Source organism: Pseudorasbora parva, chromosome 14, assembly GCF_024679245.1.
Source record: "Pseudorasbora parva isolate DD20220531a chromosome 14, ASM2467924v1, whole genome shotgun sequence".
In the NCBI taxonomy this organism is placed as follows: Eukaryota; Metazoa; Chordata; class Actinopteri; order Cypriniformes; family Gobionidae; genus Pseudorasbora; species Pseudorasbora parva.
In genome coordinates this window covers 16,585,522-16,612,213 of record NC_090185.1, presented here as the reverse complement: position 1 = coordinate 16,612,213, position 26,692 = coordinate 16,585,522, and the positions used below count along the sequence as shown (strand labels likewise).

Here is a 26,692-nt window from a genome sequence, read left to right as displayed (position 1 = left end):
GGAAAAACCAAACTCTAGTCAGGTCAATCACATCGTGTAAAGAGTCGGTGGGCAGCTGTTCCGCCTGCTACTTGTAAACACAGAAAATGGCGAACGGCGGTCTTTCAAAATCGGCTTTGACCGCGACTCCGGAAGACTTGGGAGTTAAGCTTTTCTTTGAGGAAAGATCAAAGAACGGCACTGAAGTCATTCTTAAGAAGGAAAGATGTGTTCTGAGTTTTGCCGACCGGATACGGCAAAAGTTTAATTTAACAACTAGCTCCGCCTCACTTTCGTTGCTTTGGTTGGTTGTAGCACTATCCAGTTGCGTGCAGAGGGAATTTAAAAGACAACTGTTTATCCCGCCCCTCGGATTGAGCCCTGCCAACGGTGTGCTCCCAGACCCAACTTCATCTTGATGAGGGTCTGGCTTGTCAGGCTACAGAATCTCCAGATTCAAAAACAAGTGAAGAAGAAGCAGAAACAAGTGATATAAAATTTTTTCACACAATTTATCTATCATCATTCACTCAAAAGCAAACTGCCTAATGTTACTGAATGAAGTGTCGACCCATGAAGAGGTATAGGACTGTGAAGCTTTTGCAGCTGTTAATACTCTATTTTAATGATCGTTCTGAAAGCAATCTGAATGTAGTTTATAAAAAAATAGATTTTCTCAGCTTTTGTTCAAAATGTTGCTTTTTGCAGCTTTGCGGTTGTTGTCGTCATTGAAGAAACTGACTTTTAAGTGCTTTGTCACTGCAAATTGCTGTCAATAAAGCTATAAAATGACAAACTGCCATTTTGTGAGTTTTGTCGTAACCAATCGCAGTAAACGGCAAACAACTGGACTTTTATTTGATCATTTGGTTTTTATTTATGCTGCTTAACACTAGGTAGCCCCGCCCACTGTCAAATCTGATTGATTCAGAATCCTGGTGCACATAACTGTATAATACACATTAAATATATTGTAATTGCTTGTGACTGTGTCATGCCACATAGCATTTTCACATTGTGGATGTCGCTGGAAACTAGTTAAGACACGTGCAAGAGGCAGCACGGTGGGCAACCCGTTAAACGCCCCGTTTCCTCTCTGACTGTAGACGCACAGTGAACGCACTATTATGGGCGCGAGGCAGGAAATTACCAGGAGTCGCGGCCTGTCTGCTGCTTCTCAGAGAGGGTGGGCGGAACGACAGGGAGGGAGACTGAGAGAGAGAGACAGGAAAGTGTGACCTTTCTTCCAAATGTCAGCAGTGTGAGCAACGATTAATGGCTGTTTATGTGCTGGGGACACATGCCAGGATTGTGTGTGCGCGTGTGTGCCCGTGCAAGTCGCCGCCAAGCTCAAAAGTGAGGACTTATTCGATGCCTTGATTACTGAAAATGGCTCATCTGTGTGCGTATGTGAAATAGAGAACGTGTGTGTGTGATAAACAGGCTAGATTGTGCCTGCTGGCAATGTATCAGCCCACACACACACACACACATTCAGAGCACTACGCAACAGACGTACAAAGATCTTCGTCTCGATGTTTTCTGTTTCTCTGACATACATCACTGTTTCCTCTCTCTTCTGGTAGACACACGTCTCTCTGCAGTTCTCTGTAAATGAGTGTGTGACTCATTTCACGTTTACACTGGCATCATCTTAACAGATGTGTGTACGTGTTCACGTAAACAGAAAGACTGTTTTCTTTAATATTTAGCCTTCATCAATTTTGGATAGGTGAATTGATTACCTATGGCATTACAGATCATTTGAGATGCTTTATATGACATATGTTTTTGTTTTTGTTTAAGTGTCTGATAGCCAATATGCAGATATTATTTTTTATTATTCATCATTGTTATGAATACCCCTACTACTTCTAATAATTTCTCTTTATTCCATTTATGGAATAATTATTTATGCCATAACTATTCTATCCATAATCGGATAGTATAGTTTCTTTTATTGTGTTTAAAGAGTAAAGAAATCCTGGTAATTCTTGCCTCATGCTCCAAGTTTTGATTAGAATAAATCAAATCGAGTGGGACGGTCACATACGATTTATTTGCAGAAGTTCAAATGTTTCAAAACATCTGTTACTGTTGTATTGTATTAGTATTATTCAAATAATTTTGTACAGAAATAACGGCATAAATAACAATTTTATACAATCACTGCAAACTTGGCCTAAAATTTAATAAATAAATATTATTATTATTGCCATATAGTAATAGAAATGTATTTAGTGATTTAAATACAAAAGAAGTGTGCTCACAATGATCTATTTCCGGTGCGCACGAGTTGAATGAATCTTGAGTGTGTGTGTGTGGTTAGGTTGCTGGCTCAAGCATTTTTGAACTGAAGCTCTCAGGGTAATGACCGTGAGTGTAGAGGCGTCATGTGTAAATGTCATGCGTAAATTAAGAGTGCGATGAAGTGTGTGTGTGTGTGTGTGTGTGTGTGTGTGTGTGCGTGTGTGCGCGTGTGCGCGTGTGTGCGTGTGTGCGCGTGTGTGTGTGTGTGATGAGCCCACATACTTCAAATGCATGGCTAACCTCACCTTGACACAGTGTGTGACTGTGTTTGTGAGATGTCTATCATGACGTATGCACATGTTACAGATACAATTTATATTTATATTAAAAAAGAAATGACTGCATGGGCCATTTTAGAATGGCAATTTTTATTTTTATTTTTTACTATTTCGATAAAGATGTCAGATGTTTAAATATATAACAAATAAAATGTATATAGCAAAAATACTTTGTAAATACAATATAATTTTTTTAATTTAATTTCATATATATAGCACGGAAATAGTACAGCGTAAGTGACATTTGCAGAATCAAATTTTAAAACAAAATGTCCGTCAACCAAACTAACTTTTAAAGCAAATACTAATAATTTTTAATGATTGCGATCTAGTTACTGATGTTTTGTCTTGTTGCGACAAAGCAAGAATTATAAAGCATAAAAAAGTAGTAAAAGAGTATAAAAAATATACTCTACGCAAGTACATGAACTCGGCTACCCAAATAATAACAAATTTATCTGGCATGAATATTTAAAGGTAACTTTACAGCTGCCTTCCCATTCTCTCAGAAATTTGCATACAGTTGTCGCATTTGGCCCCCTAGTGTCAATCGCTCGAACTTAAACCATAACTGATGTTTATTAATATTTCCACACCAAATGAACCCAAATATCTCTGAAATAAAATCTTAGGTTAATCTAGGGCTAATCGATGTAACGAATTATTAAATAATTGTGAAATAATTATTTCGTAAATAATCATCCATGCATTTAAAAAGTAAAAGTTGAAGTGGAAAAATACTGGTAATTCGGGTCTCGCGCATAGTTTAGATTCGAATACGAGGTCGGCTGCGATCTATCCACAGAAGTACAAATATGTCAACGCATCCAGAGCTCAAATCGGATCCGGAATTTTCGCATACGCACAGGGTCGAAACTCTACATTGAAAACGAATGACTTACAGTCCGCAGCTTATCTGAGATATCGCCCCCTTCAGTACTGCCAAAGTAGCGCAAGAAGCACCAAGCACGCACGACAACGTACTTGGGTTGAAGTATGTCAGCTTTAACTGACACGAACTACAGCAGAAGATTTCTGAACTAGCGCATATGACGGCACAGGCTAGTGTGCTACAGGTTTAAGGGCTTGCTGTCACACGCACGCACACACACACACACCCACACACACTCTCATGCAGTCTCTAAGTGGCTGCCAGTCAGACAGCAGCTGTGAGGGCCGCCTGGTTGTCAAGGTGTCTACTGCCACTGTGGCAACCGCTACATCACATAAAAAAACAGCCGCGCATGTGTGTGCGCAGGGGAACAAGGCAAGGTGAAGCGCCCGTGGCTCACTCGTCTTTCCTCGTCTAACCTCGCTCTCTCCAGGTTTTTAATATTATACTTTAGAGTCTGAATAGATAATGGGAGTTGACAGCCCACCTCCACTGTCTGTTTGGCTGAACTCCCAACCACAGCCCTTTAACCTTCTCCTTTCTTGCCTCCATCCCCGTCCAGGCGCTCCGATGTCCTTGAGATTATCCCTCCATCTTTCTCCCCGCTCTCATTTGTCCAAAGCTTCTCCGCTGTTGTCACATGCGTGACGTATGACCTTGTGAACGCGTTCCCACCGCCTGCCTGCGGCGTGGTCTCGGTGCTTCATCTATTCTCAGTGAAGGAGAGCAGGTCTTGAGCAGAGCAGGTGCGATTCAGGGCTGTCGTTCAGATGTCTCGGCCAGATGACACGTCAGGAGACGGCATCTTCCTCGTAACGCCAAGACCTCTACAAAGAGGGCAAGATTTTCTGAGTGAACAGCCCGTGATCGCCCTTTATTTTTAACATTTATTTGGTATCCCTAAAGTATTATACACTCTCACATATGGTCATTTTTTGAGGCATTATAGCAATACCAAGTATTTTTTTGCACGTTACACCATGTTACTACCAATTTTGTGAAAATGTAGTATTGTAATACCATGTTTTTGGATATTGTTTAAACCAATTTTGAGATATACCATGGTTCTGTATAATTACTATCTAATATACCATGCTATTTACAAAATATTAAAGATTTACCTCCAGTAAAACACCATGGTATCACAAAAAAACAGGCACTTACTAAAAAGTACCCCTTTTGGGACTTGTACCCTGGATTATTATATGGATTACTATATTACTATATTATTGTTGCAGATAGAGTACTTTTTTTGCAATTGATGTAATATGATGGACTTTTGTTCGGGCACTGTGCTATTCCCATGGGCTTTTTTTATATGTACCATGATTTTTGTTGTAAATGGTACATCTCGGTTACGTATGTAACCCTCGTTCCCTGAAGGAGGGAACGTGGCGTCGAGAGTGACCGACTGAATGGGAACCATTGTAACCACTAATCTGAAACTTGAACTGAAATTCAATGCCTAAAAATGTTTGTACCATATCTGTTAATCTGTAATATTTAGTAAAAATCATAGTATATATACATAGCATTTATATGGTATTATGGTATATAATCAACATATCTTGTCTTAACTCCTACAAAACAGAACCAAAAAAGTAACATGATAATTGGATTTAAACAATACGATGTAAATCCCAGTTTTATTATTATTAACTAAAACTGTTTTTAAAAATTGGTTTTGGTAACTGAAATAAAGCTGAAACAGATGAAAAACTAAATTAGAAATGTTGCCAGTAACTGACATAAAAAGTACTAAAATTACTAAAATTTAAATAAAAAATGAAAAATTAAGTAAAACTAAATATAAATATTTTGAAAAAAACTAACAAACATTACAAAAGCAAAAAATAATTATAATAAAAAATTACTAAAACTTAAAATATACATGATTTTCAGTACTATGGTAGGTTTAGCCAGGTATCATAGCATTACTAAATGCGTCACCAAAATGATTTTTGTATTGGTTTTGTAAGGTTTCATCTGATCAAATATTAATTTTACAAACTAATTTCAATAACAGTGTGGACTATTTGTTTATTAAAATAGCATATAAACTCAATATAGTTCTTTAAGGAACAGTTAATCCTAAAATGAATACTCATTTACTCACCCTCATATGGTTTCAAACCCATATTACCTTTTATCTTCTGTAGAACACAAAAGATGTTTAGCAGAATGTCTGAGCTCCTTAAAAATGGCCAAATAAACATAAAGGTGGTTCATGACTCGTGAACTATATTCTATGTCTTCTATAGTCATACGTAGTGCTGGGCGGTATACCGGTTCACACCGAATACCAATATTTATTTTTGTTATGACATGAATATTGATGATACCGCGATACCGGTATATGTCGCTTTAAACAGTGTTCAGAATGCGGCGTAGCACGACATTGTTTAAGAGGGGTCCCTTTGCACTGTTGTGAGAGCACAGCTGAGATCGCAAGGCTGAATCCGAAATCGCCCACTGAAGCATCATTCACTATTCCCTACGAATAAGTTATCCACTTATATTGTTCACTTAAAGTAGGGAATGAAAACCAGTGCTCGAAATCGGACAGCCATTGTGTGTAGGCTACATCAGTTGTTCACTCGTTATTGAAGTGCAATGTGAGATGGAATGAGTGCAATAAATAATGTCCACTATGGTCAGGGACACACACCACTACAAATGGCGGTCCCCTCAAATAATGTTTATAGACGGTGATTTCGTATTCAGGCCTTGATTCACTTACAGCGGAGAATTCAATCTTCACGCAAAGAGAGCGGTTTCTGCTGTGACCAGATTAACAATGCTCACATAGATCAGATTCAGAGCGGAGCGAGTGCATTGTTTTCCCTTTTTTTTTTTACGGACCTACTTCACATACTCTAGTGCTCTAAACATGAACATGCAGCGTGTATGGACACATATTTCCCCTATGTACGTCTTCTTCAAATAAAATGTAAAAAACACGCATACAACTGTATGTCTCACCACGACACAGATTATTCTGCTACAAACAATATAATGATGTAAGTTAATAAACAGACTGACCTCTCAAAGAATATTGGGCAAAAAAGTAACTGCTTAATTCTTTCTGTGTTAAACTGGCGTGTGTCATTTGTTCAGAGACTTTTGTTCTTAAATGTATTGAAAATATCCTAGACCTTTTTAATGTTCTTCCGCGTTTTTCCCTCGTTTTGCCAGTTGTTGGTATATAGGGTTTTTTCCTCTCAGTGGTCATATTTTAATATTCATCTGTCTGTAATGCATTGGTTGCAGGTCTGTGTTTTATTGGTTGTTTCCCCACAGCATCATTTTGCAAACTCTTTACTATACTGTGGAATTGTTCTACACTATTCACTCATGACAGTAAAATAGGGCATTCTAGTCAATCTACTGCAATATTTCCCCTCTCAATCAGTAGAAAATGTGGTTAACACCTGGTCATGCATAGGAAAAAAAAAGTCATATACCGCAAAACCAATATCAATTGTACAAAAATACTATGACATACATTTTTGGTCATACCGCCCAGCACTAGTCATACAATAACTTTGCATGAACAACAGGCCGACATTTAAGTTGTTATTATATAAAACTTCTCCTTGCCCTTATGTCATGTTCTTCCACGTATTCATGATATCAGTGATGTCATCACGTAGCTTGTGACCGATGTGTTTAAATATACTGTTGCGGTGACACCTGAGAGCCGTTCCTTTAAAATTCCTCAAGCCTGAGGCGTTTCGAAAACTTGCACAGTTATTGGAAGGTCTAATTGTGTTGAAATAGGTGGAGGTCAGAGGTCAGCGACCCTTAGAGACACGTCTGACGTAGGCCGTCGTGTTTCAAAGCATCGCACCATAATGAGTTCTTCCTCCCTGTCAATCAAGAGTGTAACACTAGTACACGGCACGCATCATTACACACACACACACACACACACACGGGCTGCTTGTGTGTTTCAGCGTGAGCGTGCAGGGGACGTTTTTCACGCAGTTATAAGGAGCGTCTCTCGTGTGCGGAATAATCGAATCGCGCTGTCATACGGAAAGAATTATTCCCCTCGTATCGCCGTGCGGGCAGTAATTGGATACAATTTAACATTTGCAGCTGCTTGCCTGTCTGTTCCCTCACACACACACACACACACACACACACACACACACACAGTGTCATGCGTGGAGCATCGCGCAGGGAGAAGGAGAGGAATAATTTTTCAGCTCTCAGGAAGCACGCTCACCGTGACAAACGGATTAACGTGAGCGCTCCGTGTTTGTGTGTGTGTGTCTGTGTGTGTGTGTGGCAGACAGATATAGAGCTATATAAATTATTTGTATAAATGTTGAAAATATCACCAGAATTTTGCTAAATGTGAAAAGCTCATTTTGGGGACATCCTCAAAAGAAAAGTTTATTAACTAATAACTAAATTGAAATAAATTACTAAAAGGTTCTAATGTGTTTATTATAATATAATAATATGCATATATTATGTTTGATAATTTTATAGTTTGGATTTGCCATAGCCTTATCAGGCTCTCATTGTCATAAAAAAAACATGGAAATATCAGGGAATTTGTATATAATAAAATACATTTTCTAAAGCATAGAAAATTCATGGAAAATTTAAAATCTAGGTATTTTGATGATGGTAAAAAAAACTAAATCTCAAATACAAGGTTAGTACAATGGTAATAATGTGGTATAATTTTGGGGGATATTAACAGGGTGTACATCTAACTTCTTTGGCTTAGCTTGAAATAAATAACATTGTATGAATATGATACCATTCAGAAACGACATTAGAAAAGTAGGCTAGCACACTATTACCATAAATTAAAGACCGTTTTTCATAGTTTTGGACCATAAATATGTACATACTCAACATGTCTCAAGTAGCTATAGATACACAAGTATCTGCAGTGCACATGCTGTGTTCTCACCTCAGGTTTGAAAACATTTGGTCGCCAAAGGCAGCGGCGAGTTAAAGCGCTGAAGAAAGAAAAGAGAGAGCGCGTGAGCGAGCGTGAGGGGGAAATTGAAAGCAGCAGCTGGTGGTGGGAGTGAGATCAGCCCGGGCAGGAAGCATTAAATCTGAGTCTTTAGGGGTTCTGCAGTCTGTGTGCCGCTCGCGTATATGCGTGTGAGTGGGACGATAAAGGAGCCTCGTAAACCGCCGCTTTAACGACACGCTGCGCTCGTTAAACCCCACAGCAACCAGAGCGACAAACTGCAATCAGCTCATGCGCGCTCGAGAATCAAACTAGAACCCGTTCTAGAACTCTGTTCATTTTTTACTTTAAACACATGAAAGTTTGTGTTTACCCTTTTTGAACATGTTCCAACCATGAGGCTGTGACCACAGTTTCCCAAAAAACGTTATATAATAGTGTTTACATGGTACTCCAAGGCATAGATAGAGGCCTCATTAGCAGCTATTTCTTAAAGCCATATCTGAACGGTCAAGAAAAACACTCGATATCGAGTTGACTGTGCGTCTGCAACCGTAGTTATACACATGTATAAATATCTAGGCCTGTATTTTCAATAGAGTTCAGCAAAGGAAGGACAAAGGCTAAAAAAAGTCACCATAGTTTACTTGTGAGGAAATACTTCTCACCTGTGAAAGGTTATCCCATTTCTTACGAAATTTAGATCTCAGTCGCTTTCACAACCAGAGGTTGGCAATGTTGTGGCATCTTGGAAAACTCAGATTGTTACTGTGAGTGTGGACAGCTTCTGAAATGTTGACCGTTTCAAGATGGCAGACAAGTAAACGATTCTGGGGCTTATGCTGCGTTCCAGGCAACCCGTTACCCGTGTTTTTCCAACATTCTAGCCGTGAAAGTGCACTGGAACGGCCGTCAAACCCGTGAGTTCCCACCCGTGAACTCGTACTAGATCGATGTACTCCCAGTTACGAGTTCTAACGCCACACAGCCCGCGAAACAACAATGGCAGCCCCTACGGATGCGGTGTTTTTTACGAAAGTCATTTTCCAAATATACAAATAATGTAAAATAAAAGGTATAACCGCTTCTCTTGCCTTATGCCCAATTTTTTTCTCCTCTGTTTCCTCAAATAAGCAATAAGCACATTTGTTGATAGAAATTATTGTAAATAAGCACAAGCCCCTTAAGGTCCGCCACGCTTTGTTTATATCTAGCAACCACAATTCCTTGCGCTCAGGCAGTTTGGCGTGACTGCCTGGAACACTACAAAGTGGTTCACAGGCTCAAAAACCTGCCTAGAACGCAGCATTAAATGTTGCATATACTTCAAAGAACTTATTACATAGAATATTACATAAAAACTAAATTCCACCGTAATATTTTTTGCTATGCGTTATAACCCTGGTAAAACCATGGTATTTAGATATTTATTACAGTATAAAAACACACTATTGTTTGCAAGTTTGGGCTCAGTAGGATATGGAAATAAATATTTTATGTTCATCAAGGCTGCATTTATCTTACCAAAATACAGTAAAAGAAACAGTAATATTGTGAAATATTTTTGCCGTTTAAAAAAAAGAAATGTGTGATTGAAAATATTTTCACATGATCCATAAGTTACACACAATCCTTCAGAAAAATAGTTGAGCTGCTTAATATTTTTGAAAGCCTACATTTTTGAAGATTCTTTGATAAATGGAAAGTTCAAAAGAAAAACGTATTTGAAATAGAAATATTTTGTAACATTGCAAATGTCTTTACTGTCACTTTTGAACAATTTTATGTAATTTCCTTGCTGAATTATGAGTTATGAAGTATTTTTTTATTTTTTTTATTGACCTCGAAAATTTACAAAAGTGTATATATGCACTGTATAAACATAAATACACCTTACATCATTTTTTGACTTTTACTATGGTAATACTATGATTCTTTTGCTTACTGCGAGAGTGCCATAGTATAAATGAAAGTACCATGGATTTGATACGATAATTTTGGGTACGATACTATAACTGTATCATAATAAAATCACCATTTCTCTGTGTGTGCGTGCGTGTGTGCGCGTGTGTATACAAGAACAGGTTAGCTCTTCTCATTATTGTCACCAGAAGTTCAGTCAGGTCACAAAGACAGAAATGCAGTGAAGTAGACCGTTATTGTTGATGGGTTTTGAGAAAAGTGCAGATTTTTAGAGGCGCAGGCGGTGTGTGTGTGTGTGTGTGTGTGTGTGTGTGTGTGTGCGTGTGCGTGTGCGTGTGCGTGTGTGTGTGTGTGCGTGCGTGTAATAACACAGAGAGGCCTCTAATGCCGTCACAGGGGAGTTTCCAGAGGGACCGGCCCCTCACAAAATTCATGTCAGTGCTCGAATTTACTGCCAAGCACGCGGCCCGCCCCTCCTCCTCCTCCTCCTACTCTTCATCCCCCTGAGCGCTTTTCTTCTTCTCTTTGCTCTCGCCGCTCAAGTAGCCTGTAACACAAACATGCTGTGGGCAAGAGGCGTCAGGGATTTCGAAATGGTTGGGAAAAGCTCTGGTACCAGTTTTGGGCACACAATGTCAAGCCAATTAACAATTAATGGGCCTCGGTTATGAACCAGGTGTCGTTGGATACACAGCACTGGCTTCCCTGTGAAATACTGTGGTGGCAGGTTATAATGACATGCCATTAACTAACATTTTATCAATCCGAACCCATCAGTACTTGATATTCAAATATGAATATCTGTGATTAAAAGTGTTGTGATATTTCAGACTGTTCGAAGAAAACAAATATTGAGCATTTTAAAATAGTTCCAGTCCTGGCTTCTGATTGGTCAATACTGCATTCCAGCTGCGTAAAAGAGCGCAAAAGCAGCATTTCTGCAGACCGTAGGGCCATTTTACCCTGAACATGTTTTTGCTTTTAATTTTTTTCTACATAAAAAGGCACTGGGCTAACATGATTATTATTTTTATTTTTTTTGCATTTTGCGCATGAACGCTGAATTTTTGTAATGCCGTGTCAAGGTAAAAATAGTGTTTTATTCTTTTTTCTTGGGAGCCAGTTTTGAAAATATTTTTAATGTCTTTTTTAGATCGCCCCACAGCATCTTGCATTTTTAAACACAAGAATGCATTCTGTGTGTTCTTAGTTTACACGCTAGGAAGATACTTTATGCAAGTAAAGTTTGCAACTGGCCATACTTTGTAAAGTTGAACAGCTATAAACATTTAGATTGACTTTCTTCGCAAGAGTCAAACCACTAGGACAGTAATCGACCTGAAATAGAAAACTGGGGGGGGGGGGGGGGGGTGAAATGCTGTTTCATGCATACTGAGCTTTTTACACTGTTAAAGACTTGGATTCTCATCCTAAACATAGACAAAGTTTCAAAAACTAATGTTGGACGTTTGATGGAGTATTTCAATGTTAAAAATACTCCTTCCGGTTTCTCACAAGTTTCAGAGAGTTTTTTTCGAGTATGGGTCGACTTGACGTTAATAAGAGCGGAAGGTCCTTGTATGGGCCGTACAGGCTCTTCTCCCGGTAGGGTGCGTGTGCGCGTAACTAGAGCGAGAAATGACGGGAAGCTTCACAACATCGCTTCAGTCGTGTCGCAAAGTGGCTCTCCACACTCCAAAAAGTGTGTTTTGGAGCGGTCCCAGCGATAAAGGTTCGGTCCTGCTTTGGGTGTGCTCCGCCCACACGATACGCCTCCAGGCGCTCGGTTTTTTCCGGAAAGACTCTGTACAGCCCATATTTCTTTTATAAATATAATAAAACAAGACTTTTCGGAGATATGAAGGATGCAATACTACTCTATAGGTACTCTAAGATTGACATGAGATTGACTGAAACTGAGTGTTTCACCCCCCCCCCCCTTAAATAAATTAAGTGCACTGTTTTGATGAACACGATTCCCAATTGTTTATATTCACAATTTTATAATATTTGTACACACTTTACCTTTTTCAGGTTGGTGTAATTTCAATATTTCAATGTTGTAGTAGTTCCATTTTTAATTCAATTTGAAGCAGATTTTTTGCGACAGTGTTAATTAAAGTTTCTTAATGGTCAAGATCAAAGGATCTGCATCTCATGCACTGCATTAAGCCACTTCCATAATATCTGTCATCACTCACATTAATGCACGACGGAGATTAAATGCACAGTGTGTGTAAACCTCCAATACAACTATATATTATAAGTAATTATTCCATCACAATTCACAAATAAATCTCTCAATCAATTACACAACATTAAAAAATTATTTTCAAATAAACTTTTATATTATTATTTTAAATTATTATTGCCCCTGGTTCAGTAATGAACTCTTGTAATAAAGTAGCAGTGGCTGGGACAGATTTTAAGTATCACCTTAAGATGCATCTAATCCTGTTTACATGAAATAAGCTCCCGAGCAGGTTTAAGCTTATGGACCTGTTGCTATGACAGCAAGTCCAGGATAAGCTTCGAAGAACCAAACAATCCGAGATCAAGCCAAATCGTCAACAATCAAATCCGGCTAACTGAGTTAGCGACGCACGAAGAACAGGCCCCTGTATTAAGTGTCGTCCACTTGTGTTCCGATCAACCAAAACACATCTTAATACCAGGTGTAAACAGGGCACTATATTCATTAGTCATCTAGACCTATTTTTTATTAACGAAAGACATTTTAATGCATTACTGATTTTCATTTCTCAATTAAAATTAAATCAGGCCATTTTCTTTTTTATATATATATAACGCACATTTGCTGCACATCTGCACACTTGTATGGTTTGAACACACACTCGGTAACCATCCCTCATTGAAAAACCTGAACTCCACATCGAGGCATACACACAGCAGGGAGAAGTCTTGTGCTGTTGACTCTGCAGCCGCAGAACGGCGTGTTTGCACGCTGGGATAGGGGTGGAGTGATGAATGTGTGTGCGCACAGGGCCCCAGTCAGGCTGTGCTGCTCGGGCAAGACCAAGAAAAATAGTCTCCTGGGAGCACAGAGTGAGAGAGAGAGAAGCGCAGGAAAGCAGAAAAATGGTTTATGAATTGAGGGAATCTTTCTAACAGCTGGACCTTTAACATCGGCCACGTGTTTTGAAGCTCTGGATGTCCCGCAAACGCCACAGATTCTGTGTTTTTGAAGCTTCAAACGATAATGCATCATGTCCGCCTATAATCCTACGTAAACCTCTGGAAAAGCACTGGAGGTGGATGAAACATCTTTCCAGAAATGGCCCTCTAAGGTTGATGATGCGGATAAAGAGTTTAGAACAATGGAACTGGGCCTAAGAAGAGTTTAAATGCAAGGGAAAAGTGTTATTTTTGAATGTTATTCAGGTTTTAAATCCCTCCTTAGAGTAAAGGGAACACCCCGCGGAGAGCTAAACGCGATGGAGCTTTTTGGATCCTGGAGGCCCTGACAGGTCAAAGTGTCAGGCTGCGTTCAGCATTTAAACAAAGGGAGCTTTTATTCATCTTTTCTCGTGGAAAGCAGGGCTGGAGCTGTTGGGTTAAAGCTAGGATTAGGGTTATGGGTATGATAGTGTTCAGAATGTTTACAAGCACTGCAATGACTGTTAAGCATGATAAACGTGTCCAGTGCTCTTAAAAATAAAGGTTCTTAAACGGTTCTTTGGAGCACTTGAACATTTTTGCTGTAAAGGCTGAAAGAATTTCTAGACCACCTGATTCTCTGCGGAATCTCTGAAAAGGTTCTACTATGACATCAGGTAAAACCCTTTAGATTTAGAATCTCAATTGCTAGATAAGCGGTGGATTTGGATTTGAGTGGTGTTTCTCTAGAGTTAGTAGGTGGGGGGGGGGATTATGTTCTGATTGGTTGCTAGGGTGCTGCTAGGTGGTTTCTAGTGTGTTTTGGGTTGTCTAGAGTCTTGCTAACCTGTTATTAGAGTGTCCTGTGTGGTTTCTGTGATGTTTCTGTGGTTGTTATGTTCTGAATGGATTATACACTGTAAAAAAGAGTTGCTGGTCTTAAATTAAGTACAACCTACTTGGATGTTTAAGTCATTTCAACTTAAATTACATTAAACTGACTTAAGTTGAATCTTGTGTAACTCAGAAACAAATTAGAAAATTGTTTAACTTATTTTGATGAGTTAAAGCAATGAAAAAACGTTGTCATAACTTAATTATCTTTTTTTTATTGTAGTGTGTTGCTAGGTGGTTCATTCTGTATTTTTAGGGTGTTGTGGTTGTTAGGATGTTCTTAGCTATTTATATAGTGGTGCTGGTGGTAGTTAGGATCTTTTGAACGGTTTAAAGGGTGTTGCTATGTGATACCTAGTGTGTTTTGGGTGGTTTTTAGTGTGTTGTAGGTGGTTGTTAGGGTGTTCTGAATAATGTATAGGGTGTTGCTAGGTGGTTTCTAGCTTGTTCTGGTTGGTTTCTAGTGTGGTTGTTAGGGTATTCTGAATGATTTATAGGGCATTGCTAGATGGTTTCTAGCTTGTTCTGGTCGGTTTCTAGTGTGTTGCTTAGTGGTTGTTAGGGTGTTCTAGGTGGTTCCTAGTATGTTGCTAGGTGGTTATGACATTCTGGATGATTTATAGGACATGCTAGATGGTTTCTAGTGCATTTTGGGGGCTTCTATAGGGTGTTGCAAGGTTGTTGTTTGGCTGGTCTATATAGTTTCTAGGGCATTAGTAGGTGGTTTTACTATTCATCATTATGTAATTCCTAATGTTTTATAGGTGTATGCATTTACATTTGGCAGACGCTTTTATCCAAAGCGACTTACATTGCATTCAAGGTACACATTTTACATTATTGTCAATTCTTGCTTTCCCTGGGAATCGAACCCATGACCTTGGCGTTGCTAGCGCCATGCTCTACTGGTTGAGCTATAGGAAAGCCTGTGAAAATGTGTTTCTATGGCATTGTTTCTAGGGTGGTTATTATGGTGTTTTGAATGGTTTCTAGGATGCTGCTAGGTGTTTGCTTGCAGGCCCAAGTCAAAAGTGCCCCATCGATACCCGATCTGGCAAATAATGGCGGATCGGAGCCGATGCTGATACTGAATATCGGATCGGTGCATCCCTAGTCTGAAGTAACAGCACTCCATTCCTCAAAAAGCCTCACAAATTAGTGGTATATTTCAAAATGAAAACACAGGGTTATGGTGAAGAAAAAAACCCAACCCCAAGAAAGAAAAGTAACAGTGATGTTGCCTTAGGAAGCACCACTAAACATATAATAATGTTCTGAAAAGCTTTATGTTGGATGTGCATGGGCTGTTGTTGCAGCGAAGCATGGTTTGAACACAATGACTTGGAGATCGAAGTTCTCTTCTTTACACTTTAGCGTGCCAATACAAGGCGAGCAAGGCCGGAGAGATGAGAGGTTGTTGTGATAGCAAGAGGACGACGGAGTACACATCTGCTACCCCCTCCTCCCCTTCCTTTCTGGCTTGTATTCATCTGAGAGCAGCTGAGATTGCGCCAGTGGCTTCTTCAGGCGGCCCACATGACCGTGTTTATAGACGCGGTCTCAAGGTTGCTGCCCCTGATGCACATTCACACACATACTAATCGTAAACGCGCCTGTGCACACAAACCGCTCGGGGAGCGAGAATAAAACTGCATGGGCAAAAACAGAAACGAGATTTTCTTTCCCTCGTGGGATAAAAAGTAAGGACGACAAATCTTGTTAAACCGATGCAGCCCAGAAAGGTCGGGTAACATTCCAGTGGGGTAATTAGATGGCGTGTGCGTGCGCAAGAGCATGAAATTGGAGTGTGTGCTCAGATTTGTCGATAGCCAAATGTGCTTAGACTGTGCAGTCCAAAAAAAACATCTGACTGGAATCAAAATCAACTTTTATTATATAGATTTTGAAGCGTGTTCTTCGTCTTATTGTAAACGACTTACTGGTTCACCTTATTTAACATAAAAAGTCTACACATATAGTCACTTCCTAGAAATTAGGCAAACGTATTGATGACATCATCCTGCACTACACAGATTTTCATCCAATCAAGCACCCTCTTGAATAAGCCTTTCCTATATTACAAACCCGATTCCAAAAAAGTTGGGACACTGTACTAATTGTGAATAAAAACAGAAAGCAATGATATGAAAGTTTCAAATTTCAATATTTTATTCAGAATATAACGTGGATGACATATCAAATGTTTAAATTGAGAAAATGTATAATTTTAAGGGAAAAATAAGATAGATTGTAAATTTCATGGCAACCACACATTTCAAATTTGGGACAAGACCATGTTTAACACTGTATGGCATCCCCTTTTCTTTTTAGAAGTCTGCAAACATCTTGGGACTGAGGAGACAAGTGTCTCAAGTTTAGGAATAGTAATGTTTTCCCATTCTTGTCTAATACAGGCTTCTAGTTCTAGTCTTTGTCGCAGCTTCCTCTTTATGATGCGCCAAATGTTTTCTATGGGTGAAAGATCTGCAGGCTGGCCATTTCAGTACCCGGATCCTTCTTCTACACAGCAATGATGTTGTAATTGATGCAGTATGTGGTCTGGCATTGTCATGTTGGAAAATGCAAGGTCTTCCCTGAAAGAGACGACATCTGGATGGAGCATATGTTGTTCTAGAACTTGGATATACCTTTCAGCATTGATGGCGCCTTTCCAGATGTGTAAGCTGACCATGTTTCACGCACTAATGCAACCCCATACCATCAGAGATGCAGGCTTCTGAACTGAGCACTGATAACAACTTAGGTTGTCCTCGTCCTCTTTAGTCCAGATGACATGGCGTCCCAGTTTTCCAAAAAGAACTTCAAATTTTGATTCGTCTGACCACAGAACAGTTTTTCACTTTGCCACAGTCCATTTTAAATGAGCCTTGGCCCAGAGAAAACGCCTGCGCTTCTGGATAATGTTTAGATATGGCTTCTTTTTTGACCTATAGAGTTTTAATCGGCAACATCGAATGGCCTGAAGATCATGGCATCCAGTGTGGTTTTCCGGCATTGACCCTTACGCACAGAGACTGTTTCAGATTCTCTGAATCTTTGGATATTATGATGCACTGTGGATGATGATAACTTCAAACTCTTTGCAATTTTTCTCTGAGAAAATCCTTTCTGATATTGCTCCACTATTTTTCGCTGCAGCTTTGGGGGAATTGGTGATCCTCTGCCCATCTTGACTTCTGAGAGACACTGCCACTCTGAGAGGCTCTTTTTATACTCAATCATGTTTCCAACTGACCTAATAAGTTCAAATCGTCCTCCAGCTGTTCCTTATATGTACATCCAACCTTTCCGGCCATATGAATAAAATATAAGTTTATGAAATGTGTAAATTATTGAATTTTTTATTCACAATTTGTACAGTGTCCCAACTTTTTTGGAATCGAATTTATACAAGCTAGAAAATTTTTACAAATAATATACTGTATAAAAATAATAAACCGTGTTTTAATGAGCCCCGCTCGAACTTCCTGTTTCAACAGGAAGTACATCAACAGAGGACATAAAACTATGTAATCCAAGCACTTTCGTGCGACTTCTTTAAAAGGCAAATGTGAATGTTTATCCATGTGTGTATGTATGACAATTATTATGATCTAGAATGACGTACAGGTGGATCTCGCTGAGTGTGCGTGTGTGTGTTTGTGGCTAGGCCTGATTTATAACTGCTGCTGGAGGCGTCGCAGCGTGCAGAGACTTTCCTGCAACCTGAGACTCGAATAGCGTGTGTTCTCTCTGTCCCTCTCTCTCTCTCTCTCACTTTGGCTGTGTGCCCGCGTCCTTGTTCCAGCTCGCCACTGCTCACGCCTTCAAGCAACGGCCACTGCCAGCGTCTGACTGCACAGACAGATGGCAAGATCACAGTAACCTACTGGAGAGCGCAACTCCTCTACGATCGAAAATTTCATTGACATGCAACTGACCAGCCTGACAACCACAGATCAACCAATGGCGTGAGTTTAGGCCGGGACTATATTGTTTGTCAGATATGCTTAACAGTCCATATTTTTTGCAATTCAGTTTTTTTTAATCATCTAATAACACAATTCGTCTTTAAATACACATAGCATTTAACAAGTGATACGATTCACAAGTCCTATACAAATGGTTCATAAGAGTCGTTTGTTGGTAAGCCGGACATCCCCGGTCACACAGCGAGGATAATGCAATAGTAAGGTGTATTGTGTATTTATTGTCTTTCTCTTATCAAATTCAATTCAGACTGAGAGCTAAAATATGTTATTTGCCGTTGCGCTTTGGATAACCGCTGGGAAAAACGTAGGCGTTCAAGAGCCGTTAACGGAACCGAATGTCGTGAAAATCATCTGTTTCCACTATATTTTCTCCCATTTCGATTCCCAGCCCTACTCACACTACAAAACACATCCAAAAATGTCAACCGTATCTTATTCTTTGCTTATTCTCTTATCCTCATATGTGTATCCTTTGTGTATTCCCTAAAAAATATCGTCATATGCGCTCACCAGCCCCCACTCGCTGGCACGCACACACACTCGAGGGCAGCAATATCCTAGCAGAGATCGCGCTGAGCTATTAGAGCGCGCCGCCGAGGCCCCGAGAGACCGGCGCTCTCTGATTTCCTTTCGCAGCGCAGAATAATGCAATCCTTTCAGCCTGCCTCCCTCGCTCGCTCTCTCGCTCGCACGCTCCCTCTCTCTCTCTCTGAGAGCTGCATGCGGCGCTCTGAAAGGCCCTTCGCAGAATTAATTAGTGTAGAGGTTACCTAATCCGCCAGAGAGCGTTTTTCCTGCCTGCCCTCAAACCAGAAATGTGCGTGTCCACGCCAAACCCCTCTCAGAGATGGGCACAGCACTGACCCTTGGAACACACACACACAAAACCTTCCGACAGCTGCAATAAAGTGAATGCCCAGTCTGCCCCTGAATTTAAACACACCCTTCCCAGCTCTCTGCTTGAGGGTGACAGCATCATTTACATTGCACTGAATATGCATACTTCTCTACGGTATAGCATGCAAAAAAAGCAGTACAATTAAGTTAATATTAATGAGCTGTACTTAGCCTATATAAAACAACAGGTGAACATACCCACATGAGTTCAGTTGAGATTCTGAAGTGTGTGAATTCCAGTGTGGACACGTTAATATCTTGGCCATGGAAAGGAACCATCATATTTATAAATGGCAGGCTACACGAATGTAGTGTGTCTGGACTGTAATCATACTAGACCAGTGGTTCTTAACCAGGGGGTAATAAACCCCTTGCCCATAAACAAACTTCTAACGCCGCATTCACACGGGGCGTAGGCGTTAACGCTTGACAGAGGGCGTGGCTGAAGCTGGGTGCTGTCGCGATCGTCATAGTGACAACAGCCAATCACATTAACTTGCCTTGGACCAAAACACAACACAAAAAAGCACCTTTTTATGACAGCTAGTCTGTGAGACGAAATGGATGCCGATTTGGTGTTATGTGTGATTGCGATTGCCCGTGTAGTTGTTGTCAGCGCACTGCACAGGTGCTCAAAGCTGTTGGCTAGCGCCTGCTGTAGGATATTTGCATACGGCGATCTGATTGGATGACGCCTGCGCTGGAGCTTGAAAAGTTGAGAAATCTTCAACTTCTGCCGCTTGGAACGCGAGTGAAGCGCCGCAACGGAACCCACAATTCAGTTCGGCAACGGATGATGTCACCCATTCAAAGTAAATGGGAAGCGTTAACGCCTACGCCCCGTGTGAATGCGTCGTTAGTTGGCCTGAAGATGACTTAAAATTATTTAAAATATGGAAAGGCATTGAAATAGGCTAAACCAACTAAAAATCAAGATATTTCTTATTCTTTTGTTCACCTTTTTTGTTCTAAAATATTTTATCGGGTAATTTGGGGAGTGGGGGGTGGGTGTTATACTAAACACATGCATATAACATATGGCCAAGAAGTATAAATATTTGGATATGTAAACAAAAATTTTTGGGATGCACGTTATATTGGCAACCATATCGGTATCTGCTGAGATATGGTCAATTTTAATGGTCCGATAAGAAAATTTGGCCAATATATTAAAGCTGTTAAATAATGGATTATTTCCTTCAGATGCGCACTGTTCACCACGATGGTTTTGAATTGCGTGAAATATGATAGGACAATACAGTGCAAAGTACAGCGCAAGTCTGTCATAGGCTTCGTAAAATTATAATGAGAACTTTATAATTGTGTGCTTGGGACATGGCTTTTAATGCAGAGACTTTTGTTTTGTTTTTGTAATCATTGGGATATCTAAAAAACAGGATTTAGATTCATCTGCCAGCATATCAGCTTTCAAATACAAAGAATTATTGGTATTGGACAAAATCTTCATATACCGATAATTCTGTGTATTTGCATCCCTAAACATTTTTATTAAGTTCGCAATTTTCCGTGACGAGTGTTGAAAATGTGGCAAATTTGCGAGCACAGTCCAATTGAGAATATATATGCAAATAAGAATTTTTTTAATCATGGACACAAGGAAGTGCATATTTTCATTAGAAATCCACTGGTGTTAAATTTTATAATTATTTTATAAAAAAATTTCTTATGTAGTCTGTAATTGCTGTATGAATTGTAAATAAAATGTTTTCTCATGTTTTATGATTAAAACGCCCAATGTCAGTATTGGATTACATGTTTGCGTCAGAACGCAATTCAAAACTCAAGTGCGTTTCCTCAAGAGCCGCTATATCTAGTTAATTTTCTTTTTCAGGGTCATACTAGAATCTCAGCAGATCAACATTTTGAAGAGAACCTTAATATCAATATTTTTTCTTTTTTTAATTTTTCATGAACTAGCTGAGGTTTGTTGCCACCACAAGAACATACAATTCAATTTCTGACTAAATTTATAATTTTATTAAATAAATATCTAATACAATTAAATAATTGTGATTTTTAAATGTAGAACCATTCAAACAACATTTGTGATTAAAAATGTTATATCAGAAAATAAGAAATATGCCAAATAAAGCCAGTGTTGACGAAGTGTGTGAGGAGGACACATCTGTCTCTCTCCGCGCGCTCTGATAGTGGAGTTCCGTCAATGTCACAGCTCTGACTAATAGATAAAGAGCGGATTAACCGTCGTAACACGGAACCCTGGGAAGGGGGAGGGTGTAATTACCAAGCCTAATGTAATTTAATTGTTTTTTAATTAGATGGCCACATTTCTTTCCTGCAGTCCAGCTTCCACAGCGCTCTCTGCTCGGCCGTATGTGGCTCTTTCTTCAGTCCTCAAATTATGTTACACGCAACATTTGAGCTACATTTGACACCCCAGAGAGCTAGAAATGGCCAATAAGTCACTGACATGTTCATCTGAGCCATTTCTATTTTCGTGTTTTTTTATAAGTGCAATGTTTGTCGATAAGAGTAATTATAAAGGCAGTTTTTTTGTGTGTGATTATCCTAATATTAGGTTTTGTCATTTTTAACAGGCCTGTCTATGCAAATATAACACTACCCCATTATTGTAGGAAAAAAAATATCAGCACATTGCATTGTTACAGCCCAACACAGATTTCCAGCTTTTAACCACAAAAAATAAACACGTCTATTATAAACACGTTGGCCATGTTTTTAATCGCTTGATCAGAAAATATCGTGACCACTCAGAAAGAAAAAAATAAAGTCCTCCGTGTGTAATTAACTAGAGTAATTAACACCATCCGAAAATAGACCAACTATTTCATTACCATCTTCTGCCTCAGAGACAACAATAATGCACCCAAACATGAACATTTTCTCACTCATGTTTTTGGAAAACAAGCAATGAATGTTCATTGTCACCAAAGTCTTTTAAAATTTATTTAAAACCATAGCCTGTGACTTTATATAATAATTGAAACGTGTGAAGATTCTGAAGAAATAGCATTTAGGTTTGAGGGCTAGTCATACATGAGGGAGTAAATTACAGTTTTTTCACTTTTGGCCAGCCATGGCCCATGAGGCTAAATGAATATTAAGTCTGCGATACCCCTGGCCTTTTAGAATAATTTTAATAATCTCTCAAGGTCACTCCCACATTCCACCCTAACATACCTCAGTGCAGATATGATGCTTCATTCATTAGGATTTCAGTGAACATTGTTGTCCACACTCCTCTTTTCTTCACTTGCTGTCTATAAGCAGACTTGATGACGTATTAAAGTGATATAAAGCTGATTGGCTTGATTTGGTTACCTCTGATGGTGATTTGGTTAGCCTATAGGCCTTGCTAGAAAAGGCCAAATAGCCCACTTCATGTGTCCCTTTTGTCATTTTAGTTTTCCGAAGGGTGCTCATGCAGATATTAGCCCTCGATGCGCCATGCCAGTGAGCTGAGCGCAGCCTCTGCATAAGACAAAGCATCATTACCTCACAAAGTTGACTCAGAGGAAGATTGCGAGGGCAATGCTGTCTTCACATTGCTATCGGCATTTCCCGTTTCCCACTTCTGAAGTGATTACGAGCCCATCGCATACAAATTTGGATGTGAGAGGGAGTTAATGTCTGATTTAGATTAGAAATTACGATAGCACTTCAAATGACTTCATTTGAATAGGTCTATGCATTTTGATTTATCAGGTTAGTACAGAGCGAAGCCGTTATGCTGTTTATTAATGCGTGTAGGCTATAAAAAGGCCTAAAAGTTTTAGCCTCGATTGCCTCCTTTGTTTTTGGAGACCATTTCTTTACAAACAAGCAGGAGATTGAAGTTTATAAAGGTCAGTAAAAAAAAAAAAAGTGTGACAAGTGCATTAAAGTTAAGGAACATTAACCAAGCCCATAATGTCTGTATTGCCATCAGACCAACAAAAGCCTCCCTCACTCCTGCCTAAGGCCTCTAATTTCCGGCAACTCTTCATTTCCTGTTTTGTCCAGCAGCACAGGATGTGGCCGTCTCTCTCCCAGTTGTACAAGGCTGATCTGATGGCAGAAAAGTCGCTATGGAATGTAGGCCTTAATCCCTGATTATAGTGATAAACATAGAGGTTTAATAATCTGTTTGTGCATGAATTAATCAGAACAGCCCTATAATCTCATGCTCAATTCAGTCGAACAACATAAAACAGCATTCCCAACCCATTTCTGTTCTGTAATAAGATTCTATTCTGTAATTCTGAGTAAAATAAAAATAAGTTATTTTTTTCAGGATTTTTTTCCATTTTAAAATAACATAAATCAGGCACAACCAGAAAGTAAATACGGCCGCTTTTTGTCATATAAACTAAAAATATAAGACAAAATGTACACAATCTTTTATTGCCATTTATTTAAAGGAACTTTTTTTGGTAAAATATAAATACAAATGATAGCGTATGTAATTACAAAGTCCGAACACTTCTCCAAAAAAAAAACAAAAAAACAAAAAAAAAACAATAACACACGTCAGAAACAAGTTACTGAAATAGTCAACCCATTATTTACAAGTTCAAGCTTGTCTTTGCCTAACAAAGCGTCAGATTAGTATTTTACAATTACTTTAATATTTTACAAAGAAAAGCCACATTAAAATATCTTAATTTCTACTCATAAATAAGTGACTTAGTCAGAGCAACAGCTTGCGTACAGGGTACGAAACAGCTTTGTAGATTAGAGTTTAACACGGGAGACCAAAAAAATCCCACACTGGTTACTGGTCAACACTATAAAAAACGTCTACTCCAGTCAAGGAAAATCGCTGATGAAGTGCGCTAATCGAACCGAAGGGGCTTCCGGTCTCTGTAAATCCTCTAACGTTGACATCACGATTAAAACCCCGATCCAAGCAGATTAGGTATTTACAACATCGTAACTCCAATTATAAAATAAAGACCTGACTAAACAAGACAAAAAAGGCAGCGCATATATATATATATATTTATTTATATTTATATATATATTTATATCTATATATAATACACACAAATAAAATACAGTGACTGTATATATACTTCCTATTTAGAAAACATCTCTTAAACGAAAGAGTTCCCTGTTGCGAGAATGGCTTCATATCTCAGAGTTAGCCAGAGATAGTGGTCCAAATCTCAGGTCCGTTCTCTTTCCATATCTGCAGAATGTACACTATGTACAAGTTTGCATCGTCACCAGGAGAATTAGTATTCGAGCAGAGTGCAAGAGACGTGGAGAAGTTCCAAAACCTTCTCGTAGCCAAGAAGAAAGATCATCTGCACAGGGACTGTATTTCACCTTTGGCTATCAGTCCAGAAGTTCCTTGAAATGTCAAGAACTGCCTCGGAATATCCTTTTCCTTTGCTTCTGGTTCTCCATGGCTCTCTAAGGGTCTGTCCGAGAGTCTGTACGAGGGCATGTGCAGAGGCTCACGAGCGAGGTCTGGATGCTGGCTCCCAGCGGTCGTCCAGGCATTCGAGCGATGACCCCAGCAACGCCACCAGTTCCCCGCTGATTTCCACCAGATCCAAGAGTTCCTTGCTGTCTGGCAAGAATCCCTCAAGCTCTTCAGGACAGGAGAACAGCTGACTCAGAGACGCCTGCTTGTAGAACTCCGCCTCGGCTATCGTCACCACCTCGATGTGTGTGAATGTGGCTCGAAACGTTCTGGCAGACATCTTCAGGCGCTTGAGGACGTCTGAGAGCAGCAACCAGTTTCTAGGTCTGAGGAAAAGAATGAGATTAATTAGCCGAGCAAGGTTTTCAACCACAATGGTGGCTAGTTTGTGCCACTTCAGAGAAAGGACAATTTGGTTTTTATTTACTATTTTGGCTTTTTTACATTTATTTATTTATATTTAATTTAAAATAGATTAAATTATTCAATAAGGAGGCTCAAACCCGAGGTTTTCACGCTAGCATTGTGGCAGCAAGTTCACTTTGTGCCACTTCAGAGAACGTGTGGTCCATTTTATTTACGGCCTTTATTTTATTGAAAGCACACTAAAAAGAAGAGATTAAATGATGCGCTAAGCAAGTGTGAACTTGCAGTGTCAAGGTTTCCATGCTAGCATTGTGTCGGCTATTTTACCGCCACTTCAGTAATAGGAAAAAATAGGTTATTATTTTATGTTTTGGTCTTGAAATGATATGCAAAGTGTGTGCGAACTTGCAATGTCAAGGTTTTCACGGTAACATTGTGATGCTAGTTAGAGCTACTTCAGAGAACGGAAAAGAAATCAGGTTTTATTTCATTTAAGTTTTGTCCTTTTTATTCAATTCAGACTAAAAAAGAAGTAATGCCTTTTGTTATACGCTCATACAACGAAGTTAGAATTGGCATTAGAAGAGATTGAAATTAGAAGAGATTAAATGATTAAACGAACTTGCAGAATCAAGATTTTCATGCTAGCCACTTCAGAGAATCGTTTTTTATTTTGAAGTGTTGGCCTTTATGCAATGCATATTAAAAATAAGAGATTAAATGATGCACAAAGTATAGGTGCGAACTTGCAGTGTCCACGTGAGTGGCAAGGCTGAATGTTTCAGCACGTGTCATGTGCACAAATTTAGGAAACACCAAACGGAAGACAAAAGAAAATAAGTACATGCACATACACCTTGTCAAGCGCTCACGTTCAGATAATTAGACAAAATTACACAAAGATTCTCAAGGCCTTCACTCGGCCAGAAACAATGGGCTACACACACACAGACTGTAGACTGAGCCTGTCAGACGCGCGCACACACATACACAGCGGGGAAAGCAGTAACAGGCAGCGCTCAATCGATGGCACTTGAGGCGGTCTGTGGCTCTTGCGGAGCGCGGAGCGCTGAATGGAGTGGGAGAGGGAAAAGAGAGAGAGGGAGAGAGGGCAAGCGAGAGGGGGGAGGAAATGTGAGGAGAGCAGAAAGCCATTAATACTGCATCAGCCAGCCGCGCCGAGCGAAAGAGAGCGAGAGGGAGAGCGAGCGAGCGAACGAGGGCGAATGAGAATGGGGGAGGGGAAGGCCAGAGACAAGCGCAGACTGAAGATTATACACAACAGTGAGCGCGGCAGCTGAGCCTGGAAGCGAGACAGCGAGCGAGGGAGGAAGGGAGGGGTGGCGAGAGAGCGGAGCGCGGTAACGGCAGAGCGAGAGCCTGTGTGGGAGGTAATTAGCTGTGTCTGTTTAGCAGCGTGTCACTAGACTGTCTCTCTCTCGTGCGCGCTTTTGCTGTCCTCGCTCTGTTTAAGTGCGACGGGCCTCACGTCTCCACTGACGCTAAACTAACGCCGTCACTGGCTGTCAGTCTCCGCGCTCCGCAGTTGTGCGGTTTTAAGGGAAACACCTGTCATCTAGGTCAAAGCCAACTCAACTATTACACAACCAGTAATCATCTAGTCACGATCAGATTTTGACAAAACAGCTCTATTGATGAATTGAAAGAATGGCTTTGCACATTCAATGA

General features: G+C 39.8%; 1 protein-coding gene, 1 long non-coding RNA gene and 1 other non-coding gene across 4 annotated transcripts in view; 1 reads left to right on the top strand and 2 right to left on the bottom strand.

Annotated features, from left to right (window-relative positions):
* Positions 1–26,692, top strand: part of LOC137040230 (uncharacterized) — a 112,665-nt gene that overhangs the window by 43,530 nt on the left and 42,443 nt on the right. The gene's annotated exons all lie outside the window — the stretch shown is intronic.
* Positions 15,187–15,261, bottom strand: trnaa-agc (transfer RNA alanine (anticodon AGC)). Its single transcript has one exon. It is a non-coding gene; the product is annotated as a tRNA-Ala (tRNA).
* bcor (BCL6 corepressor) overlaps positions 23,700–26,692 on the bottom strand; it is a 40,730-nt gene continuing 37,737 nt past the window's right edge. For both annotated transcript variants that reach the window (XM_067415661.1, XM_067415663.1), the window contains one exon: positions 23,700–24,963. In XM_067415661.1, coding sequence (XP_067271762.1) covers positions 24,669–24,963 — 295 coding nt within the window. In that variant the 3' untranslated portion in view covers positions 23,700–24,668. The remainder of the gene's footprint in view (positions 24,964–26,692) is intronic.